General features: G+C 36.0%; 1 protein-coding gene across 1 annotated transcript; it reads right to left on the bottom strand.

Moving 5' to 3' along the window:
• Positions 1 to 6,251: 6,251 nt before the first annotated feature.
• Positions 6,252 to 8,062, bottom strand: LOC131073939 (codeine O-demethylase). The gene is made up of 4 exons (XM_058010463.1): positions 7,705 to 8,062; positions 7,182 to 7,429; positions 6,667 to 6,991; positions 6,252 to 6,583 (listed from the first exon to the last, which is right to left on the bottom strand). The coding sequence occupies exons 1-4, from the start codon at positions 7,963 to 7,965 to the stop codon at positions 6,341 to 6,343; spliced, it is 1,077 nt and encodes a 358-aa protein (XP_057866446.1). The 5' UTR covers positions 7,966 to 8,062; the 3' UTR covers positions 6,252 to 6,340.
• Between the last annotated feature and the right edge of the window lie 18,088 nt (positions 8,063 to 26,150).

The raw sequence follows: 26,150 nt of genomic DNA, 5'->3' as shown, positions 1-26,150 counted from the left end.
GGTTTGGTATTTTCCCTACTCAAAACCCTCAAGAACCTTTCTTCATCCAGATCGATCGCCGGTGGATTTGCTACTTGTTCTGCTGGTGCTTCTTCTTCCTCATTATCGCTCACATCTTCAATATGACGACCTCTTCTCTAGTTTGTTTCAATATCTTCCAACCAAGATGAAATTCTTTCCAACATTTCCATTATGGAAGGGTCTGCATTCCCATGTGCTCCACCATTCCTATTTACTCTTCATGCCAGTCCTCTATAGCTGCAAGTTAGATCCACAAATCGCCACCCCACAATAAAAATCTTCAGGACAATGCAATCTTTGCAATGAAATTTTTCTCTGATACCGCTTCGTGCAGTCATGGTGAGGAGGGACCTCAATGATATCTATCTAGACCTTACAACAAGAGTAAAATATAACAAAATCAAGATAAGATGATGGAGGAAATGCAAAACTGATTGATTATATCATGAAAATTGTTTACAATTTGCCATAAACTTGAAGGCTACAAGATTCGGCTCACTGGCCGGTTACAAACATACTCAATTACAGTCTCGGTCAACACCGAACCACTTATCTTCAAGATAGATCTTCTTGGTTCTAAAAACTGGTTACTACAAGCTATATTACACTGATTTATATGGTCTAGAGGGATCTGGGTTGGCCCAAGAAGAATCAAACACTGATGAACATGAAGAAATGTGTAAAATCACCAATTCGGCCTCCGCTAATGATAATCCTCCATAAAACCCATAGGAAGAAGTGTGGATCAAAAGGAAGTTCGGCCACACACCAAGGAATCTTGGAACAATGAATTGAGGCTTCGCAAGAAATGGAAAGGATCCACAAGGCTCGCCAATAGTAGGATGGGTCTAGGCGGTTCTGAGGTTCTAAGCCAAAAAACTGTATTGGAATCCAAAATCGATATCTTGCCAAAAAAAGAACCAAATGTTCCATGATTCATGAATAAGATAGATGATTATGTCCTTGACCAAAAAATCCAGCTCCGCAAGATCTAGTGAGAAAATGCAGAAATAAATGCTGAAACTGCAAAATAGAAAACAAACTGAAAAGAAATGTTTTTGGTTGATGCAAGATTGCCAAGAACCAGTGATGCTCTTGTATCAATGCCAACCTTGATTGTTTAAATGCCGTTGTTACCCAATTATATCATGTAATTTGAATGGCCATTTGGTTACTTGGTTGTTTGACCCTTGGTCCATTATCCCATGGAGTTAGATTATGAACTTTTATGAAGCATCTCCAACCATTACCTTGGGTTGTTATTACTTGGTGTCAAATTAACATGTCACCTTGTGTTTTAATATTTTCCTATAACTATTTCCTTAGGAAGGCTGAAAATGTATCAAGGCACCTCAAGAAGCCCTTGTGATCCCTTGATTCATTCAACAATATTTGGAACTGCCACTATAATATTTTATACCACATTTATAAAAGGAATTTGTGAATACTTTATAATTTCACACCTGGATTTCCACTTTTTTATTTAATTAGTTAGTTGGGCCATCTAGGCTGATAAAGATATAAGTTTTCTTTCTTATCTTGGAAATCATTCTCATGCCCGAAAAACATGGATATGAATATGAATTTTTTTTTTCCTATTATGTTTTGAGAAAGGGCTTGTAAATGTTTCCCAAATGTTTTGTCCATGATTCCACAAAGAATATATTATTATGTGTAAAGAACATAAAGGGTATCCTTTTCAATGATATACTAGCCTATAATGCCAGCCAAAATACCTTAGAGAAAATAACTAAACTAACCAAAAAATAAAGATTTTTTTTAAAGTCATCTACTAATGCAACATAATAAATGAACATTACTCAATATCATAGATTAACATCTACATATATGATTAAGACATCACAAACATAACCATAATCATAGAAACACATAATGCAAGAAGAAATAACATCACAACAATTATCATCTCAATGCTAATATCACAACAATTATCATCTCAATGCTAATATCACAACAATTATAATCTTAATGCTAATATATCAAGTAATGATAGTTTATGGTCCCCTCAAAACCTATTTACCCTTAATAAAAAATAAACTATCATTACTTAATATCATAGATTAACATCTACATATATGATTAAGACATAATGAACATAACCATAATCATAGAAACACATAACACAAATAACTAAACTATCCAAAAAATAGGGTTTTTTTTAAAGTCATCTACTAATGCAACATAATAAACTATCATTACTCAAGATCATAGATTAACATCTACATATATAATTAAGACATCATGAACATAATCATAATCATAGCAACACATAACACAAGAAGAAATAACATCACAACAATTATCATCTCAATGCTAATATATATTTATTCATTCATTTATTTATTCCCTAGGGTAATTCAATGTCACTACTTAATGACAAAATTACCTACTAATAGATCCCCAATTAACCTCAATCTCTAAGTTCATTTTGTTCGATGTTGGCTGATATGTTGTCATTGATGTCAACATATGTAAAGTGAATATGTATGTATTGCAGTCAGATTGGTTAAGCTAGTTGAGTCTGTTTATTATAGATGAGTTGATGTGGTTTAATGGGTTATGAGATAAGTATCTCTAGTTGATTCAACATACGTTTTAGAGGTCTACATGATGATCTAATCGAGTTGTGTGATCTGATATTGTGGTTGGCTATTTAGTTATTCAATATTAGTAGTTTTGGTAAAATATGTATACTATGCTCTGGAGTTGTAATATCTCTGGTTGCAAATGTGTGGGTTGTATTCGGAACATTAATGTGTGTCCTCAGTTAGAATGGTTCATGATTTATAGGTCTACAAGTGAATCTTTCACTTTGGCAATTAGTTATATGTATTTTCTTGAGCTCCAGTTGTGAGATGATGATGACTCTTGTGATGTGAGATATTGTGGTTGTTGAAGTGTAATTCACATTATTTGTGGATGTTTCTAGATCGTGTGCTATGCATATTGGTGGTCCATATTGATTCTTGTGTGTGTTATTGAAGATTTTCTTAATCTGGTGATATTATTCATGTTGAGCGATGTCTTCGGTGTTGTAGCATGTTGCGGTTGGTCGAGGCATGATTATTGGATGCATTTCTTATTTGTGGTGGTTTTTTAGGTCCTGACCATGTCTTAGCAAACATTTTTTTGGTCTGCATGCATTATTATGGTGTATATGATTATATTTTGTAATATATAGCATATGGTGAGCCGATCTATGTTTCATGGGTTGATGATGTGTATAAATAAGCATTATAATCATTGTGAAAGGAACTTGTATGTGTGAATAGTGATCTAATCATTCAGAAGTTGTCCGAGTTTGTGAAGAGTATGTTGTAGAGTAGATCCGATAGTGTGCTTAACCAGAAGTGTACTCAGGCACGTTGAGATTCTACTTTATCAGTTCACAATTCTCCAGATGTAATCCAAATGTTTCTGTAAGTCAGTGTGAGTTCTTGTAAGGTAGTTCACCTTCCCTAAAGGTTGTAGCCTTTATGGGTTTCTTATTTTGAGCAGTGAGCTCTAGGCAATGTTTTTGAATGCATGTGCATTCTCCATTGTAATATTTTATTTACTCCCAACAGGGTATTATCTCATTGTGGGTAGGTTCCCACCGTGGTTTTCCCCTTGACTAGTTTTTCTATGCCAAAAATCTTGGTGTTATGTGTGCTATTGATGTGGTGATGCTTTATGCTTTAACTGTTCATTATTAGATCTATATTATGGTTTAAGTTACAGTAAAGTTTTGAATTTCTCGAGCAAACTGATTCACCCCCCCTCTTTCAGTTTGTTGTATTGTTGTCAACAGTTGGTATCAAAGATAGATCCTTCAGAAGAAGCTTGACCACTTGAGGAGATATGGGATGACAACTATTGCTTTTAAGAAGGATAGTGCAAGATTTGATGGAACAAACTACACTCTCTGGAAAAGATGGATGCAAGTTCATTTGAGATGCATTGGAGAAGAGTATTGGAAGATCCCTAAGAATGTCTATAATGTTCCTCAGAATGGTTGTACTACTTCGGATGAGATTAAGAAAGAAAGATGTAATATTAGAGCTAAGGAAGCATTATCCACTGCCTTGACAGATTCTAAAATAACTAATGTGATGGATCTTTAGACTACTCATGAGATTTGGGTAAAGTTGGAGACCTTGCATGAAGGAGACAATCATGCGAAAGTTGCTAACTTGGAGATCTTCAAAGGAAAGTATGAAAACCTGAAGATGAGTGAAGATGATAATATTACTACTTTTATACAAAAAGTGAATGAGCTTGTTTGTGAAATCAGATGTGTCGCTGGATTCCTTGAAGAATATGAGATTGTTGCTAAAGTATTGAGATCCTTGTCGCTTGCTTACAAACATAAGGAGACTGCTATAGATGAGATCCATACTGTGACTAATGTGACAAGAGACATGCTAGTTGATAAACTTGCCACTTTTGAGCTGAGTGAGTTTGGTGACTCTCTTCGTAAGACTGAGTCTGCATTTAAAGCTACCGTATATGGGAAGCAAAGATATGATTTGGGAGAAAGTTCTACAAGAGTATCTAGATATGAGTGGGAGATGAGAGAGATGGAAAGTGAAGAGAAGGAGCTTGAAGAGCTTGAAGCATGTATTTCCAGGAGATTTCCTAAAGGTGTTAGTAAGTATGAAGGAAAGTTACCTCTTAAATGCTTTTCATGTAATAAGATAGGCCTACAAGTCTAAATATCAGAAGAAGTGTTATTATGCTACTGATGAAGTTGTTATAGATGATGAATCTAACAAAGGAAATTCTAGAGATGACTTTGTGTTTATTGCTATCAAAGAAGATGATCATGTTACTATATATTTTACAAGCTACACTAATGAGGGAAAGCCCTAGCTGCAAAAGTTGAAGAGAAAGATAAATGGGTTATTGATAGTGGTTGTTCTCGTCATATGATAGGTGATAAGAGTAAGTTTGTGAGTATGGAAAAATATGATGGTTGTGTGGTAAGATTTGGAGATAACAAAGCTTGTGTGATTCGTAAATTATGTCTCACAATAACATATTTTGCTTCTTGTATGTAAATTACAAACACATCGCATTTAAGAGAAAATAAATCCACCTATGCCAAATCTTACAATGTTTCAAAGATATTGAAGTATGAAATATAATCTATGTTGAATCTCATGATATTTCTATGGTTCCATTGTTTTCTAAGTTAATAATCATCAATATATTTTAATTCTTTATATTAACCTAGCATTCATGATATAACTTTAAAAAGAAAAAAAGAAAAACATATATGTTGCATATAACAAATTTACAATATTTCTTAAGCATAGCCATAATAATTTATTTTGATTAAAAAGAAAAAAATATGTCATAAAATCTTAAAAAATCAAATGAAGATACTTGATATACAAAATAATATTTGTTTGAAAGGGAATAAATAATTAGAAAGGAATGTTTCTAAGTTGAAGGAAAACTAGGGGACTCTCATTAAAAGCATCTCGGACATCATTGACTATTTTAGGGATTTTGTCAAGAATGGGTACTGCCATGTAGGTACCACAACAAGAACTCAAAAGTAGAAAGGAGAAGTATTTGAGGATGAGGTGCCCTTGTCCCATTGTAGACCTCTTCAACAGGTGTATAAAAGGATCAAACACTTGGTGGATACCCCTTGTTCTCCCCACCAATCCGATCATGTGGCTGGTTCATCTACTCTTCAAAGGGTAGTGTCTTTTGAAAACTATCTTGGCCATTAAGGACATGTGAGTCCCTCAACATTATTTTGCTATCTATGGTTCTTGACTGGTCTTTTATGTTTGTCTTTTTTGTTTTTATTTACATAATCTTGTTCTTTGTCAGATTCAAATTTTGTCTAGGTGACTGATAACACTATTGATAATAGAGAAAAAAAATAAAAATAAAAAAATAAGTAAATAAACAAAGATAATCGAATCAAATGGATGAATATATTATGTTCAAATTATAATCTATGAATATAATTTATTAAACTTTTGAACATTAACCAAAAAAGAAGAAAAGGAGAAACTCAAAGAACATAGCCAATCTGTAAATATGTTTTGGTGCAACAACGTTTTCCAATTTGTAAGATGGATTCACAATTATGACGATTATTCCGCTGGTAAAGCTATTGTTCGTCTCTAGGAAGTCTAAATATTGTGTTCAAGCAATGCTTTATTTAAAACTCACCAAAGCTACTAACTATTCCATAAATAACAAAAGACTTAAAAGATGGAACCACAGGCTGATAGCAGTGGGTTTTATTTAATTATTTAATAGAGTTCAGTCATATGGATTTCGCAATTGTTAAAGGTCAAATCCTTGCAAAATCTAGGGATTTCTTCCCGTTCAGCTTGTTAGTGACATAGTGACGATTGTAGTCTGCATGATTATAGTTCTTGTACAGCCTTGGATGATCTTCATCTATTAATTGATGTAATGGACCCAACTCCACATCGTAGCTTGGAGCATGAAATGTAGCAATCGATAATCTTTCTTTGTTTCCGTTTGTTACTGCTCTGTGCTCAACACTCTTGTACTCTCCATTCGCCAAAACCTGTCAACATCCAAACATTCAATTCAATATGGGTTCATTGACATTCAAATTCATTTGTCTAATGGAAGCTTTTCTGGAAATACCTCCAGAGTGTCCCCTATATTGATAACCAGAGCATCTGAGATTGGGTCTACAGAAATCCACTGGTTCTGCTTAAGAATCTGCAAACCTACACAGTCATCATCTTGCAGCAACACAGTAAGAGCGCTTCCATCAGAGTGTGCACTTAAACCTAGAACCAGATCAGGCCTAGGGCAGGGAGGATAGAAGTTCATCCTCACGGCCTGCACATTTTCTCCAAATATCTCCTCAAATATATTGGAATTTAGGCCCAGGTTCTCAGCTATGGCACTCAACAGTTTCCAGCAGAGTTTAGACACCTCCATTGAATAAGCCTCCACTGTATCACTGCAAAAACTCATGCAAGAATATCTCATTATCATTCGATTTGCCCTAAGTTAAGTGGGTTTAAATCACTATGCGTATTTGTGTCCATGAATATAAGGCAAATGAAATTAAAAATACCTCAATGGCTGTGCCCATTTGTGTTCCATAGAACTCTAGATGATGAAAAGGAAAAGAAATCTGCATAGATTACCTGAACGGTGATGGCTTTGCGGGCCAAAGGTTTTCCTTGCGAATAGACTTGGGCATGGTTCCCAAGGCCATCATGTCACACCAATCTAACTTCTGCTCATCTGAGAAAATGAAAGCATGACCGTATCCCTGGATTGTGCCAGGAATCATTGCATACTTCTCTTTTTCTTGAACTGGCAGCTTGAAGAAGTCCCTCGCCACCTCCTTTATTAGCTCCAGTAGACCCAGGTCGATTCCATGATTCATCACCTGAAGAAGAAAACATAAGGATTCTGAATCACAGTCAATTTCTTAGCATCTCAAAAGGAGACGTATATGATACTGCCATGTAGAGGTCACTTTGACATTTAATGTCAATTAGATCCAACATCTGGGTTCTGATATGTATATAAATGTAAAACGGCCATTTGAAGTATTGAGCGTGTTAAGTCAAGAGCCCATTAAAGAATAATACAGAATTATTTCTTGTGCATAGAAAATTGAAACAATTATAAAAGAAAAGGGTCATATCAACACCTACAAACCTGAAAAAAACCCCATTGTTTACAAGCCTGAGCAAGCCTTTCCATCTCATGTTGTCTAGTGGAATGGTGTGATGAGAATATCTTGGCCATGTCAATGAGAGGGACATGAAGGCCAGGGGGAGCACTTAGTGCTGTACATCCAATCCTCTCTCGTTGAGGTCGAATATATCTCTCTGGTACATCCTCACGCTTCAATTTTGCAAGCTCCTGCACGTCATCAACCTTAAAAGATGTGCCCATTTTGGAGGTTGAACTGGCCATGACAACAACTGTGAATACTATTTTGCCCTAATTACTATCTTTGGTATACCTGATACAGGTAGTCTAGAACGTTCACAGACGCTGGATGTTGTTGAACATTAGCAGGACATAGTATATATAGGCTAGCAAGAATGAACATGTAGCCAACAATGCGTATAATGCTATGCTGATTTGTTGATTCAGCTCCATGGCCAACAATCTATTTTCAATTCTGTCGCTCTTTACTAGACCGTTAGACAGATGATTGATTATAATATAATCATAAAGTAATAAATCTATGCTAGAAATCACATTTATTTCTCATAGTTATTTGTGATTAGCTAGTGGTTTCATGTGGCCTACACGTGTAGTAGTAATCACAGTCAGTTGCAGTTGGATCAAATGTTAATTTTTGTATAGATTATAATAATAATTTGAAAAATCTTTGTAAGACAATTCTTAATTAGCATGAGAATAAGAATATATTTTTAATTCTAGAATGTTCATTTGTTTATATGGATGATTTAAAATTATTAGTCCTTATCTATTTACAATGTGTGTCCAAAAACAATTTAAAATTATCTATTTACAAAGTGTGGCCTCATGTTTTTGGTTGAATAGTAGTGTATTAGTGTTATATTGAGAAGTACGCAGAAGGAAAATAGGGAACAATCTTAAGGTTTTTTTTTTTTCAAATTTTAGAGTCTTGATATTTATGATTTATCTAGGTTGTCATTAACTAACATTGATTTTCCTTCAAGTTTCATTTCTAAAAATCCTATTGAATGATAAGAGGACAAGTAAAGTATTAAATGAGTTTTCAATCTCTTTTGTTGGTGCTTGTATGAAGGCATGCATCTATCCATTAGGCATAGGTTTGAGGTGTTGGGTATTGCATGGCAAGAGATTAAATATTTTAAAAGTTATTTTATTGTGTTTAGATCATGTGTTTGGAAATTGCATAAGCTTTTCTCTATGTAGTCATCATGGCAAGTTTTCTCAAGTAATATAGCTTTTAAAATGGGCTCTAAAATACTTCTATTAACATGTTAGTTTGGAAGCTAGACACCAACAAAAACTAAATCAAGATTGTAATCTTACCACATGTTATTCAATATTTTGAGAACTGGTTTTGCATGTTAAACTTAGATCATAATAAAAACTATCATTTACATTCTATAAAATAATTCACTACCTTTTCTATGATTTGATACAATTCTTAATGTTGCAAGGTTGGAACAAAAGATATAATTTTAAGACTTCCATAATCCTCTTGAGTAGATGTTTTTGTTGTCCATCACTATCATACAAAAAAAGTGATATGTTATGTACTCTAAAAAAGAATATAATTCCATGAAAAACGTCATTTTGAGGCAAGAATGGAAAAGGAATCCTCATAGCCTTCACTTAATTTTTTTTTTATAAATTTATCATCCAAATTCACTATAATTCAATATTTCATTTAGTCATAATATTCTATAGACATTTGTTATATGCTACTTTTATTAGTAAAGTAGATATTTTGAAAGGACCCAAACTCTTGTATAAAGAGAAAGAGAAAGAGAAAGATAAAGCATTAAGATCAACAAAATAACAAACGATAACTATAAAACAACAAAGGGATAACTAGAAACAAAGAAAACCTTACACCAACCTATTCTAAAGACAAGGTGGAAACATCCTAATTAAGAAAAATAGGACAACAAAAAATATAATTGAGGACAACAATTAACCAACCTACAATAGAAACCAATCTCTGCAAGAGTAGCACAATCAAAATTATAGAGGTTTAAACAAGTGATTTATAGAATTTTGGAGCATTGTAGTACCAATGTCCTTCTCCTATTGAATTCTTTTATTGAGATAAGGAGAAACCAAATAAGTGACAATAGAATTTAAAATATGTGACGTCTCTCCATTATCCTTCCTCTATTGACCAATTTCCTCAAAACATCTTTTCTTGTGAAAATCTTTTTACATATTTGCAGCTTTAAGAGGAGAGTGTGTCTTGAATGGATATTTCCCCCTTTTATTCACCATTTGATCGATCTCACTCTAAGAAGAGGACTACATAGAAGAATGAATTTATTCCCTTTCCTCCAAATCAACTAGGTATTCTTATTGATATTACAAGCAATATGTGTAGGATCCACTTGTATACAATAATTCCAAACACTTGGAGAACTTTAAAATTCAATTTCCTGAACCCATTTACCAAACTTAGAAGAAAGCCTAAGATGAGAATAAAGCACCTTATTCTTTTCTATTAGCCATGAAATCAAATTGTGAATAGAATATACTTTATAAACCTACTGAGAAGGTCAATAGTTGTAGTATCATAAATTGCATCCCTATGCAAATTCTTGCTCAACTATGCCCTACTTTAGCATGTATGGCCTCCTGCATCTAGTTTCACTCATCATAACCTAATTCACTACATCATTCTAGCATCTCCTCCTCATTTAGGACCTTACATCCCAATTTGAGCCTACTTTGGAGCGAGCATGGCACCTAGGGTACCCCAATCCCCTTTTTTTTGCCCCAAATTGAAATAACATAATAGTCAAGTGGGTTGGGTGGGAAATATTTTCTCATCTTGGCCTGCTCCACATTTTGTGCCCTGAAATTCTTGAGAGAGCTATATAAGCAAGGTATCCTCCTCATTCAAGGTAAGTCCATATCAATCAATAAGGTGAACTTGAGATCAAGCATTTAAGCATACAACTATTTAACATTTAAGACATTTTATCCCACCATATTCTTCATAGTGGTAACAACAACCTTCATGCAAATTGGTCTTATATGAAGTCCTTTTAGGTCTTTTGTATGGAGTCATGCTATTGCATCAACACTTATGATCATCTTCAAAGAAGCATTTGTGTCAACAAGGTATAAGACACTTCCATTTTTAGATATAGCCTCTGCTACCTAATGGTACACTTTCCTTTAAAGTTCATTTCAATTCTATTTCAAGGTTAATTCCAAAATCGGGGTTTGACTTAGGAAAACCCCTTTCTCCCCAACAATTTCCTTTCTTTTCTATATGTAGGAATAGGTGGCGAAGTTGTGGAAAGAGGTCTAGAATCATCAAATAGAGATCTACAGTCTGTAATTTGTCAGAGTTGAAACTAATGGGAGTAGGAAAACCCTATAATAAGAACCACAAATAGAAATTGAAGTCAATTAGAGGATTGAAAGTAGGGGACCACTTAGAAAAATGAAGGGCATTCTAGCCTAGGAATGAGTTTCCCTCACTAAGAATCCTTAAGTAATACTCAACATTAGAAAATGAAATTAGAAAGTAGGGATTATTATTGCAATTATCTTAACTTGTCCTCTTACATTCGAAACATGAGTGACACATCTTTTGATAGTGTCAATATGTGAAATATTACTACAAAACATTTCAACAAGTGAGTTCCTTAGGCAATATGAGGACTCAAAAAACAACAAATATAGAATTTCCACTTCAAGCACCTTCCCAAAGGGAGATAAATCTATAGGAAAAGGAGAATGGACACACTTCATAGTTTATAGTGAAAAATCAAAAGCATATGGGAAAAACCATGGAGCTGTGTCACACTTTGGGCCAACGGAGGGTAGTCCGATCGACCGAGCTCAGTTCGGCTGGACTACTCCTCGGTTGCGTGCTGCTGAAATGGCACTAGGAGTTCGGCCGAACTCCCTTAGTTGAGAAGTCGCCATAAAAAAAAATAATTTTTTTTTTAAATGTTGAAACTAAGGATAGTTCAGGCGAACTTAGTTCGACCGAACTATCCTATGTCTCCTGCCATGTGGCACCAAAATGGCCACTTTTTGTGCATTTTTTCTAGATTCAATACTGGCTAATTTTTCATCAATTTGATTTTTTGTTTTCAAAAAACAAAAAATACTCTTTTGTAGATCTCGAAGTCACGAATCTGGTCATATTATTTTTTTACTATTTTGATCATTTTGAATATTATTTATTAATTAAGCATTGTGAGTATCTTTTTAAAGTAAAAAAAGAGGCTGATTCGAAATTAAAAAATAAATATTGAATAAAATTTAAAAAAATTAAAATTGAATAACAGTTAAAAAAATAAAAAAAATAATTTTTCACTAGATGAGAGAATCTTCTCAAAAATAAATAATTATTATTTTTTATTTAACACTAGATATATATGTTCTACTTGGAAAAAAAAATCAAGAAAAAATAAGTCCATTTTCATTTTCTTGTGTGGCGCCGACTAGAACCCCTGATTTTCAACATTTTTCAGCAATGAACAATCTGTCTTTGAAATTATAAAAAAAATAAAGAAATAACAGATATAAATTTCATTAATATTTCTACATTTGGTCATTTTACATCATTTCAAATTCAATTTAGAAATGTCACTTTTCTACGGTAGAAGTTAAATAGTTTTAGTTATGTTGGTCGGTGTCTTTATAAAAGTGTGACACAACATTGTGCTTTTACCCATATAGGCTATATAACTCAATCACTAAGAAAATTGTGGTTAGTAGGGATGTTGATTTCATTGAGAATGAGTCATGGGATGGATCAATGGACAACTCTTCATGTAACTCAATTAGAGTGCCTATTGACAATGAAGAAGAAGAGTATGGAGTGCAACAAGATGATGCTACAATAGGTATGGAGTGTAATAGATATCTTAAAAGAGCTCTAAATTCACACATACTAGATGATTTGTTTCAAACAACTCCTGACATAGACAAGCAGACAAATAGACAACTATGGATAGCTAGACAATTAGCTCTAGAGAGATCTAGATATCTCTTTACAAATGCACAAACAATGAATACAATGAATAGAAGATCTAGATATCTCTAGACATGATCTTCTTAATAGAGCAACAATAGTATGGAGAATTCTACTCCTGCTCTCCCATCCCTAATGCAACAAAAGATGAAGAGTCTAAGAGAGATTTACCAAAATGAAAGATATGATGAAGGTTTTGAAAGAAATGTAAACTTTCGCATTATTTTTCATAGATGATCTAATTTATATTGAGGATTTATGAAAAAAAGAGAAATGGCATGAGGCCATGGATGAGGGAATAGATGCAATAGAGAGGAACTATACACGAGAGATAATTGATTTACCTTCTAGTAAGAAATTTATTGGAGAGAAATGGCTCTACAAGACCAAGAACAATGACAAAGAAAGAATAGAGAGAAGAAGGAATGATTGGTTGTCAAGGGGTACAAACAAAAATTAGGAAGAGAATATGATGAGACATATGATATAGTTGTAATGATGAAAATTGTGTGGGTAGTCTTAGAAATTGTATTCCAACACAACTAGAAGCTATTTCAAATGGATGTGATGTCTTCCTTCTTGAATAGAGTATTGAAATAAGAAGTACATGTGGAGCACCCATGTGGTTATGATGTTCAAAACTCAAGAAGACAAAGTGTATATCTAAAGAAAGATCTTTATAGGTTGAAGCAAGAACCATGAGTATGGTACAACATGATTGACTCATATTTGTTGAACAATGACTTTAGCAAAAGTGATGGTTAGCCCATTCTTTACATCAAGGTAGCAAACCATAATAGTTTGATTATTGTCTTGTATGCAAATGATTTAGTTTTTACTAGGGATGATGATTTCTTCATTGCTGATTTGAAAGAGAACATGAAAAGAGAGTTTGACATGACAAACTTAGGCCTCTTGAAGTATTTTATAGACACAAAAGTAAAAAAATGAATTATAGTGTATGTGGGAAAAGCGGGTTCATGAAACTTAAAATATGAAAAATGAAGCTCCAAGAGGCTTGTCCACACACCCACATGACTTCTTGGTGCAAGTTATGGAGTCATGAAGAATGACTCAACTTCCCAAGGATGGTTCCATGGTTTTCTATCTCACAAGGTCCCTCAAGCCAATGCCATTGGTCTCATATCACTAAGCAAAGTGGCTTAGGGATGACAAATGCAAGAACGAGGGATGTCTACGATTGATTTAGTCATGAAAATGCATCCTATCTATGCATGACTCTACAAATGCAATAAACTAGATTATAAGATGACAAGATTAGTAACAATACTATCCTAACATGATATGCTAGTTTAAGAGTTAAGCTAATGATAAAGGAAATAGTCTAAAATGCTTGTTAGATTTATTCCTATAAAATTGAGCATAAATGAGATACTAAAGCTTGCATGGATCCATAAATGGAGGAATGAGAGCTCTATTTATAGTGAAAATAGGGCAAGGGATGGTCAGGATTGAAAGAGTTAATCAAGGGTCAAGTTTGAAAGTTGTCAATCCATGTTTTCAATTTTCACCAATGAAATGGTGACAATTGTCAACATAAGGCTGGTTGTGAGGAGATGTAAGAAGCATTAAATGCTTGAGAAGACCTTATGGTTACCCTAGGAGGTAAGGGTTAAGGTTAGGTTAGGGTTATCCATTGGATAAAGTTTTTATCCAAGGGGTAAACTCTTGTGCAAAGATTAAAGGAATAACTATGGTCAAAGCAATAAATGCTTGATGAGACCCTTGGGTTAGATGGAGGTTAAGTTAGGAAAAAAGTCTCTAACCATTGCACTAAGGGTTAGTTAACTATTAATGGTTTGAAGACTTTGGGGACAAATTTGTAAGAGTCCTTACAAATTTGGTGGCATCTTGTTGAATGGATAAAGGCTTTAATGCATTTTGAAGACTTTACTCCGAATTTGAGAAGTGACCTCCTCAAATTTAGGGAAAGGGGATAATTGATGGGTTTAGGTTATTTGATTATGATTAGATGGATTCTAGAAGAATTTAGGAATAGGGTTTAGGATGCAAGTGGGATGTAGGATTTTGCAAGTGGGTGAGGGAAAATAGAATTAATTAAAATAAATTTCTTTATTTCAATTTGGTTGCAAGTTGGGGATTTTAAATAAATTAAATTTATTTAATTGGGGTAAACTATTTAATTAAATGTGAATTTAATTAAAAAGTAGAGAGAAGGGTTTTAATTAAATAAAATGATTTATTCAATTAAATAATGCAAAAAGGGTTTAAGTGAATTTAACTAAATAAATTGAATAAGTTACTTAATTAAATAGAGTAATGCGAATAAAATGAACATTAAATATCCATTTAGGAATATGGTCATTTTTATATGTCTACATTTTGTCCCTCTTTGAAGTGATCTGTGTGCACATGTTGATTTAGAGAAAATGATGTGTCATTATGATTTGTTTGTGATCAATTTTTATGTTGTTTTGAAATTTTCACGTCATGCCCCAGATTTGATAAATGATGTTGATAATGCCCCCTCGGGAGATGAATCAAAAATTTTGAAAATTTGATTTGTTTTAGATAAATTTGATAATGTTCATTGCATTGTACAATTTCATCTATGTTGAATGTGGTAATTTGATTCATCTCCTGATATTGCCATTTGGTAGGGTTGTAGGAGATACCGCGAGCAATTTTACGTGTCCCTCCATGTAACCCTAATTTTGATTTACCCTATATAAAGGGAAAATGTGATTTCTTTTGTCTCATTTGTGCTTGTTGACTTTGGAGATAGTGACATTTGGAGTGAAGTCAACATGCCGATTCCGTATTCTTCTCATCGATTTGAGCACGTTAGGAGGTATCGGAGGCGTACCACGTATGGACCACCGGTAAGTCATCCCTTTTGACCCCTGTTTGATTTTTTATTTTGTCATTTTTGGTCATTTTTTGAATTCTTTTATGCGGATTGTTACGTTTTAGCACGTCAGGTCGAAAGGGTAGCGCATACGAAAATTTTTGTAGCGTGTAGGGTTTAACAATAGAGGGTACCATCCGAAAATTTTACGCTAGCACATCGTTAGGTTAGGGTAGCGCATAGGATTAGGTTAGCGCATTGGGGGCACAAGGTAGAGTGTTGGGTAAAATGGGTAGCACATAGAAAATATCAAGCGCATAGGGCTTCTAGGGGGTTGCATGGGTAGGTCTAGATAGCACGTAGGTGTGACCTAGCACATAGGGATAGATACATAGTGCAAGAGTAGGATAAAATAGTGCATAGGGTAGGTTTAGCACATAAGGTAGCTTAGGTGGCACTTTGGCAGAAAAGGGTAGCACATAGGGTAAATCAGAGAGCGTGTGGAGAAAACAGGTTAGCACATGAGAAACAGTTTAGCTAGTAGACAAGATGATTTAGCACATATAGGAAAAATCTTGGTATAGTGGGATCTGGGAATGAAGAAAATGGGTAGGGTGATGCCAGTTCTACTGGGATAAGTGCGTTTTGCTAGTCTTCATGTCTGGTGCCATTGGTGTGATAAGTGTGTCCAATATGAGTTCTGAGATAACTTGATTTGATTTGCGATGTTTCAAGTTGATATAGATTTGATGTGATTTTGATATGATGTGGAGCTTGATTTGAATTTTTCAAAGTTTTCAAGTTTTTGATATGAATGTGTTTGATATGAATTGTGGAGCTTGAGTTGTGTTACAAGCTACTTTGATTGTGGAACTTGAGTTGTGTTACAAGTTGATATGTTTGTGAAACTTGATTTAGATTTGTTCAAAGTTTTCAAGTTTTTGAGATGAATTTGATTTTGATATCCATGTGTTGATGAGGGAACTGATATTGGACTTGCGTTGCTTTTGGACAGGAGCGTCTTGGAGTGGTGCAGTCATGTGAGAGATTTCTGAGACCGTGGTCCTTGATACCACGATTGACACAGGCTGACAGAGACATTATTGAGAGGTGTGGTTTGACCTCTTTGTTAGATATGCCTTGGTTTATCGTAAACTGAGGTTTATTGATAGTCTTGGCAGAGAGGTGGCATAGCGATATGAACACCTTTCATTTGGTGACAGGCGAGATTATAGTGACCCCTGAGGATTGTTACCAGATTCTGTGGATTCCTGTGGTAGGAGCATTCCTACCCTACGAGCAGACCGAAGGGGGTGGGACTGAGGCACTTCGCTGGATCTTTCAGGATGATACTGTGTGCAGGTATGAGATCCCCTGGCAGGAGTTTTTGGATTTGTATTACGTGCCTCTACAATCAGTTCTGGCATGATTTATAGGTGGTTTCTTATGTTTTGACCGTAGGTTGAAGGGACTAGCAATGGGGTGGGGATTGGTTCTGGAGGATATTGTGATGCAGGGTTGTCGATTTGCGTCGGGGTCAGCTATGCTGGCTCACTTATATAGGGATTTACACGAGGTGGTATACCTAGGCTACGATAGTTTATCAGCTAGAGTGACATTGCTACAGGTATGGGTGTGGGAGCATATTCCCGTAGCTAGGCCATTAGTGGACAGAGATAGGCCTGTTGGGTGTGCCTATGCATATGGATACAGAGGGATAGTTGTCCAGCATAAGCTGGGAAAACTAGAGCACTGGAGGAGAGTGTTGGATGACATTGATATGGTCATCTGGCAACCATATATAGGTTGCGAGGTATGGGCCAAGGATGGGATAGAGATGCCCTATATCTACATGACCAGATATTTGATAGGGCAGACGCCCTTTGTCATTGAGAGGTTTCTGCATAGCCGAGTGCTGCAACAGTATCATCGATAGTAGGGGATTCCAGAGAGAGCATTTTTTTATGCTCGACGAAGATAGGATATTCCTAATTGGCGATCGACGATTGATAGCGGGGTAGTAGTGGAGGAGTTCTTTCATGTAGCTGGCTAGATTTGGGATTATGCCTCTAAGATAGTAGATGTAGGGATGAAAGATGAGTTTGCATCACTCTTTACAGCGCGTGTAGTGGCCCGAATATCAGATCCAGCTGAGATGATTCCCGCTTTTGATGATGATGAGGATGATCAGCGAGGAGAGGTTGGTGAGGAGATAGAGGTTGGAGGTGGGGATGGAGGGGGTGATGATGGAGGAGGTGATGATAGAGGAGGTGGCTAAGGGCGGCAGGGGGAGAGGAGGAGATTGGATAGAGGGAGACTTGATTAGGGGAGGAGAGGAGAGAGAGGTGGAGATGGTGGTGCTAGAGGGATACAAGGTGAGAGGGTAGGGCAGTGGCTGGCGATGGATAGGGGGAGAGGAGGTTTGGCTATCAGAGCTAGAGAGGAGTGGGTTGGCGAGGTGCTAGCGATGGTGGGAGGGTATGATGATTTCAGACGACCAGCCCAGAGGAGGAGGTCAGCTGTTTTACCTCCACCTACACCGAGGATAGTTAGAGGGACATGGGGTACCCCTTCACAGGTACCCTTGCAGATGCGGATTCTAACGCATGTGGAGGATGCGCAGATTAGATCGCTGCAGTTGTCAGTGAAGCATTTGCAAACACAGTTGTTGGCACATCAGTGTCAGATTACACAGCTAACCATAGAGCAGGATACTGCTTTGGAGCAGTTGGGTCAAGTCGAGGCTCAAGCAGAAGCTTTGGAGAGAGCAGCAGTAGGTGGCCCGATGAGAGACACCTTGAGAGAGCTGGCTTTGAGAGCCAAGGATGCGGAGTACTATAGGAGACATTATGAGGATGCGGTGCCCAGGGAGTGCCGAGTGCAGAGTTTTACATAGTCAAGATCTAGTCGGTCTCGAGAGACTGGGTTGAGGACAAATAGCAGAGGCATGACAGGGCCTCCTAGATAGATCCAAGAGAAGGAACATCTGCAGCGAGACCATCTCCCTCAGGAGATAGTCATACGTGAGAGACATTGTCTCCATTGTATTTTGATCATTGTATTGTACTTGGCACAGACATGACATATTTTGTATATTTGATCATTTGTCGAGATATATATGGCATCATTTTCTTTGATCTTCATGCGATGTGTTATGGATGACGCATTCTATATGCTTTTGTTTATTCTATGATGACGCAATGCTTAGATAGATGTATGTGATGCGACATTTGATGAATATGATGTGATAATGCATGATGCTATGAGATGTATGTTGAAAATAAGATGTATGATATGATATGCTGTGAGATGTATCTTGAAAATGAGATGTATGATATGATATACAACTAATTGTAAAATGATATGCAACTAATTATAAAATGATATGCAACTAATTGTTTTTGAGCATCCTCATTCTATATTTGTCATCCCTATATAGCCACATGTTGTTTGCTTTCTATTTATGTATCATCATTGAGCATTGATTTGTTTGGGATATGCTGAAAATTTATACAAGCATAATGGTATATTTGAACCATAATGACCTGAGAAAAATTTACATGATTTTTGATTTTGCAAGATAGCACACGCGTCAAGGTATAATTCAACCAGGACGACCTGAGTGCAGATTGCGTATAAACAAACAAGATTAAATCACTTGTATGCGTAAAGTGGAATCATGTCTTCAGTGATATGCTGTGAATCATGTCTCGAGACAAGTATTTACACAGTATAGATGATCACCTCATAGACAGAAAAATAAGAAAAATATTGGAGTCCCTATGATGTTGTCTAGCTTTGAAGCATTGTTGAGAAAAATTAGAGGATCCAATAATTCAAAAAGTTAAAGTGCAAAAATAGTCAAAACTTTATGCAAGATGCAACATTTGATATTTCAGAAAATCATCCATCATATTTTGTGAATCCTGTTAAGCGATCAATGTTTTTCTTTGCAATTGTACGAGTGTTGTTTTGTTGGATATGAAGTTCTGAGTTTGTGACAAGTTTTGACGTTTTGAACGTGTTGCAAGTTTTGATTACTGCCCCTAGTCAAGTGTACTTCTTAATATGGATATGTATAGTGATTACCAAACCATGGTGAGATGCGGTGAAAGGATATGCGGATAAACCAGGATAGTGACTATGCAAAGTATGGCCTAGATGGATATTGTGCTAAAAAATGTCGGGCGATGGCCGATAGTGCTTTACTGTGGAGATAATAGTATGGATATAGATAGAGGAGCTTTCCTCTCACAATAGCACTTGTTGCCAGGTTTTCACCAATTGCTTTTATTGTACCTTTTTATTTACCTTTTTCTTGATTTTTTTTTAATTTTTTGGCTTTTCAGTGCATTAGATTACTCAAGTGTAGTATTTCTTCAGATGAATGTTGTTAGTTGGTTCGTCAAGCACATCTCCTTCCAAAGTTGTTATTTGATAGGTGCCTGATCGATAGGCTAATATGATGACATAGGGACCTAACCAATTAGGTTCAAATTTCCCTTTCTTTTCCTGATCTTGCTGATTCCTAGGATTTTCTTTGAGTACTAGGTCACCAATTTTAAAAATTTTGGGAATGACCTTGTGGTTGTAGCTCCTGCACATACATTGCTGATATTCTTTGAGATGAGTGTAGGCATGTTGATGTCTTTCATCTAGGAGCTCAAGCTCTTGCAGTTGGTTAACTCGATACTCTTCATCTGGGATTAAGCCTTTCAAAGAGACTCTGAGAGATGGAATTTCTACCTCCAAGGGTAAAATTTCTTCTGATCCATATACCAATGAATAGGGTGTAGCTCCTGTAGGTGTGCGGATGCTAGTTCTGTAGGCCCAAAGTGCTTGATTGAGTTGTATATGCCAATCTTTGCTTGCATCATTCACTGTTTTCTTTAGGATTTTCAATATTTTTTTGTTGGATGCTTCTGCCTGACCATTCCCCTGTGGGTAGTAAGGTGTAGAGAAACAATGTTGGATTTTGAAATTTTCACATGGTTCTCGTACATCTTGGTTTTTAAAAGGTTGTCCATTATCTGTGATGATGGAGCTTGGAATGCCATATCTACATATCAAATAATTAAGGATAAAAGAAGAAATTTGTTTCCCAATCACTATGGTCATGGGGACTGCTTCTATACATTTGGTAAAGTATTTTGTTGCCGTTATAATGAACTTGTGTCCATTTGAAGATGAAGGATGAATATTGTCAACCAAGTCTAGTCCCCACTGACAGAAGGGCCATGATGTTGTGAATGGCTATAGTTCCTGTGCTGGCGCATGTATAAGATTGCCATGGATTTGGCATTTAGGACACTTTTTTGCAAAGTGATAAGAGTGTTTTTCCATTGTTGGCAAGTAATATCCCATTCTTAGAAGCTTTTTAGCAAGAGTAGTACCACTTGAATGTGTGCCACAGATACCTTCGTGAAGCTTGTGTAAAGTGGAGTCAGATTCATTACGATCAAGACAACAAAGAAGAGTACTATCTAGACCTCGACAGTACAAAGTATCAGCAGTAAGAGTATAACAGGTGGCTTGCTAGATAAAGTTGTGCTTTTGGTTTCGGGATAGGTCAATGGGTAGGATATTGTTCTTAAGATAGTCGTAGATGGGTCCATATAATGGAGAGTCGAAACTAGTCAAGGCATAGATAACATGGCATTCTAAATGGTCATAGGCAGGGGAGAACAATTGCTCTACCAGAAACTCGTAATGATTCTGTTGCTCTGGAATTTGCAGTAGTGAAGCGATAGTAGCCATGGAATCAGCTACTCTATTATCCAACCTTGGTATTTTCTCGAAGGTGATGTGTAAAAAATATTGTTTGAAATCATCCACCATTCGCTTGTAGGGTAGCAACTTGTTGTCCTTTGTCTAATAGTCATTGTTGATTTGATTGATGACGAGTTATGAATCTCCGTAGACTTTTAATTTGATGATCTGCCATTCTACGGCCATTATGATCCCTATAACCAATGCCTCATATCCAACAATATTGTTGGTGCATGGAAACATAAGCCTCTATGATCTTGGTATAGTGTGTCCTTCAGGAGTGATGAACAGAATGTTAGCACCTGAGCCATGTTGTGTGTAGGATCTATCAAAATACAAGGTCCATTATTTGGTAGAAATAGCCAGTACGTCCCTGTCCGGAAATTTGATCTTCATAGTTTGTTTTCCAGGTAGTGGTGCTTCAACAAGTTGATCTACAATTTCTTGTCCTTTGATAGCTCTTCGTTCTATGTATTGGATATCAAATTCACTAAGAATCATGACCCATTCAGCCAATCTACCTGTAAGAGCTGCCTTGCTGAGTAGATATTTGAGAGGATCAATTTTTGCAACTAGCTTAATTGTGTGCGCTAGCATGTAATGTCAAAATTTTTGAGAGGTGAATAATACTGTTAGACAAGCCTTCTCAATGAATGTATAGTTGAGTTCATACCCGTTCAATGTCCTACTGATGTAGTATATAGCTCGTTCCTTGCCTTGTTGATCTTCTTGTGCTAACAATGCCCCCAGTGATATATCTGTTGTTGAAATGTATAGAATGAGTGGCTTTCCTGCTATTGGTGGTACTAGAACTGGTTGGTTCATTAGATACTATTTGATTTGATAGAAAGGTTCTGCACATTTGGCTTCCCATCTGAATGGTACATTTTTATGTAGCAAATGATTAAATGGGAGACTTTTATTTGCTAGTTGAGAGAAGAATCACCTGATTGATTCAAGTCATCCTTGTAGAGATCTGAGCTGACTGATATTATTTTGTGGTGGCATCTCCATAATGGCTTGCACCTTTGCTGGATCCACTTCAATACCCTTAACTAAATTTATGTAGCCTAGTAACTTTCCTGATGTAACTGTTGGTATTTTCGTATGGTTTTGTCATTGATGGCTACACCTACTGAAACACTAGCACTTTGGAGATCCAGCAACATTCACCAGCAAGCAAGTAACTATTGCACAGTTACTGGTATATGGTTCACCGACAGGATATAATGATCATCGACACTTGGAATGATATGGAAGACACTTGTTAATGTCGAAGACATCATGTGGACACTTTGTTTTGCATAATTAATCATTAATATATTCATATTTGCATATTTTCTTTTATCGGCAAATAGGTCCAGGGTTACCTAGGGTTACACCGGCAGGTTTATCTTTTCCAGATCAGTATGGCATGCTATGGAGACGTTTTATTATTGTTGTAAATGCATTAAGCTGTCATGTTCAATCGGTTATTGCATCAGATATTATATTGGTTGTAAAATTTTTTTATTGTAATATCTTGTAGAGCCGACCTACTAAAATTGGTCTTAAGTTATTGTATAAATGTAAGATCTTATTTGTAAGATGGAATGTGGAATGCGAAGAAGAATTGTGAGAAGGTATATGTGAGATTAAGAAGAGGTATACACAAAGAGATCATTTGAAGGTGAAGATAGGTTTTTGTAGAAGCATATCATCATTACACTAGTACTGAATCTAGCATATGAAGATGTTATTTTGTGCAGTTCATTCTTATTGGATTTAACCATCCAACTGTAGTAAGTGTGACTCCCATTTTGTGATTGATCAGTGAGCTCTAGGTTGTTGGCCTTTATGCATGTGCAGACCACATTTATGTACACTTACTATTTGCAGTAGTATCATCTGATTGTGGGTAAGGTTTCCCACTGTGGTTTTTCCCTTTACAGGGTTTCCACGTACAAATATTGGTGTTATGTGTTGTGGATGACTTTATGTTTATATTTCATGCATTAATATTTATTAGTATAGAAATTTACTGTTAACACTATCTACTAGCATACTTAACTGGTTTACCAGTATTAAGCATTAAGTTGGTTAAGTGGTTTTTGGTTTAAATTTATTAGACAACTGATTCAGCCCCCCCTCTTAGTTGTCTCTGAGACCTAATAGTAACCCCAAAGACACACTTCTTAGGGCTGAGTCTGACTTCGAATTTCTCCAATCGATCAAAAATATTTTCTAAGATGCTTAGATGTTCTCCTTTGGTGAAGGATTTAGCTAGTAAATCATCTACATAGTCTTCCATGAAGGTATGCATCATGTCATGAAAGATTGTTGTCATTGCTCGTTGATAAGTTGTGCCTGCATTCTTCAAGCCAAAAGGCATAACATTCCAATAATACATTCCCCAAGGACAGGTAAACACTGTTCTATCTTGATCTTTTGGGGCTATCTTGATTTGATTATAGCCTGAAAAACCATCCATTAGTGACAGCATTGGATGGCCTGCTGTGAGGTCTATAATTATGTCGATACTGGGTAAAGGAGAGTCGTCCTTTGGACAGGCTTTGTTGACATCTCTGAAATCAGTGCAGATTCTAATACTGCCATCTAGTTTTGATACTGGTACAATGTTTGAAATCCATTCAGCATAGTCAATAGGTCGAATAAATTTGACGTTTAATAGTTTCTTCAATTCAACTTTAACCATGAGTGCCACATGTGGATTCATCTTTCGCAGTTTTTGCTTGACTGGCTTAGCTCCTAGGGCAATGGACAAGTGATGCATGATTAATTATGGATCAATCCCGAGCATATCCGCATATGACCAAGCAAAGTTGATTTTCTTTTCTTAAAAAAATTTGATCAACTCTGATCTTTCTGCTTCTGTCAGAGATTCTACAAGGTGTATAATTTTGGTTGCTTCTATAGTACCAATGTTGATTGATTGAGTGGGCTCAATCAATATGGGTCATCGCTTGTGATAATGTTCAGGAAGAGTGTCAAGTCTCCCATTCTTAGGTGCCTTAAAAAGGTTTTCACCCTTAGATGCGTCCTTTATTTTTACTTTTGTGTGATCTATTGCTGCCATTGACTGGTTTTCAGTAGTAGATCCTTTATTTCATTCAATTTTGTGACTGAGAGACTTGGCACTCCCTAGATTGTAGATGTCATTACTTTGTTCACTGGTAGAGTCTGTTTCTGGGTTAATGGTACATAAGTAATGGATAATGGATTCGTCATTTGGGAAAATTGGTATATCATGTATTTCAGGTTTGTCCCAGTCTATGAGGTCAGGAAAGACAAGTGGTAAGGAGTCGTTTGGTAGATCAAGTTCTACTACTGTAAGTGTCAGGATGTAAGTATCATCATGATTGGCCAAGGTGTTAAAGAAGTTAAGGATTTCATCAAGGTCTTCGATGGTATCATCTTCTGTATAGACTTGCGCATAATGTTGCTGCTCGTTTTCCTTGGCGTCATAGATATTTTGTGGACCAAATTCAAGTGGTCTATATTTGGTGCCGCGTTCTTCTTGAGAGATGGGTGTATTGCTGTCATTTGCACAAATATCTTTAGTAATATTAGAACAGCTACCCCATTCATATTCATTTGAATCAATCTCAAAGGTATTATCCCAGATTTTATCAGTGGTGTGAACTGGTATGTTGTAGGGTGAGAATAGGTCTTTGATGATTGACACAAGTTAGATAGTTTTCTCTGACTCTGTATCAGATCCTGCTTCCACTTTTTGCATTTGTTCATATATTGTCCCTCCTCGAGGAGGAATGATGTTTTTAGGAGGTGATTCCCCTTTGCTGAACACGTGTTCTTGAATATGATGTACCTTTGCACAAGGTGATGCTTTCTTTGGAATAATGGGCTTCCCTTGATGGTTTTTTTGTTCTTGATGTTCATGTTCCTTACGTATGTTCTCTGCTGACTCAAATAGTGCCTCCTGCCAGGAGTCTTCCTTGTACTTCTTCTTTGCTTTCCATTGAGGTTTTTGATATTTGCATGGTACCTTCTTTGGTAGTAGAGTGAGTTCAAATCCCAATCCCTTTTTTTCTTTACTAAATTGTGAAGGAGGATCCAATGGTTTTGTGACTCCTTCCTGATGGAGGATTGATCTTTCCTCAACGATTTATTTGTTGACTGGACGCGGATTTTTGACAGAATGCTCTACTCTTCAAAGGTTCCTTGTCAAATTCGTTCGATTTGTTCTGAATATATAATTGTACATGATGAAGGAATGTTCGTTGAGATTTGAAGAGTTGATGATTGATGTATAAAAATTTATTTCTTTTGGCAAGTTTCAAAGAACTTGGCTGCTGTTTCTTCAACTTAGTGTTATGATAAATATTCTTTCTTCTCAGAATATGAGGATTAGTCATGCACAAGTGATCAATGGTTTCCTTTGAGTTGTTTTGGATTTAGTCTATCTTGTTTTGTAAACTTAAGTTTTACTTTATCAAAGTGAAGGTTTAGATGCCCCCTCATGACAAAGTGCGTCAAATGATATGGAATAGAGCTTTCCCGATATGGAAACTCGATTTGACAACATGGAGTTTTAAACAAGTGTGTTTTGGGATAAAAATCTGTGTGATAAAAAGGACCTATTTGCCACTTGTGATGATGTTTCCTGATTTTGATAGGATAGATATGTTTATCATGCGACTAGTTTCAGATTTTGGACAACTTTTGTTTGATGAGAAACTTGCTTTGGAAATAGCTTTTGATACTCTATTTTTGGTATTCTAATTTGACGAAGTTAAGGTTGATGAAAGGAGGTTTCTGAAAATGTTTTCAAAATTATCCAATTTGACCTCTATTTTGCCTCTTGTTTTTATGGTTTTAACCATG

This window comes from Cryptomeria japonica, chromosome 9, assembly GCF_030272615.1.
Source record: "Cryptomeria japonica chromosome 9, Sugi_1.0, whole genome shotgun sequence".
Lineage (NCBI taxonomy): Eukaryota > Viridiplantae > Streptophyta > Pinopsida > Cupressales > Cupressaceae > Cryptomeria > Cryptomeria japonica.
The sequence above is the reverse complement of the archived record's forward strand: the minus strand, read 5'-3'. Positions and strand labels throughout refer to the sequence as shown.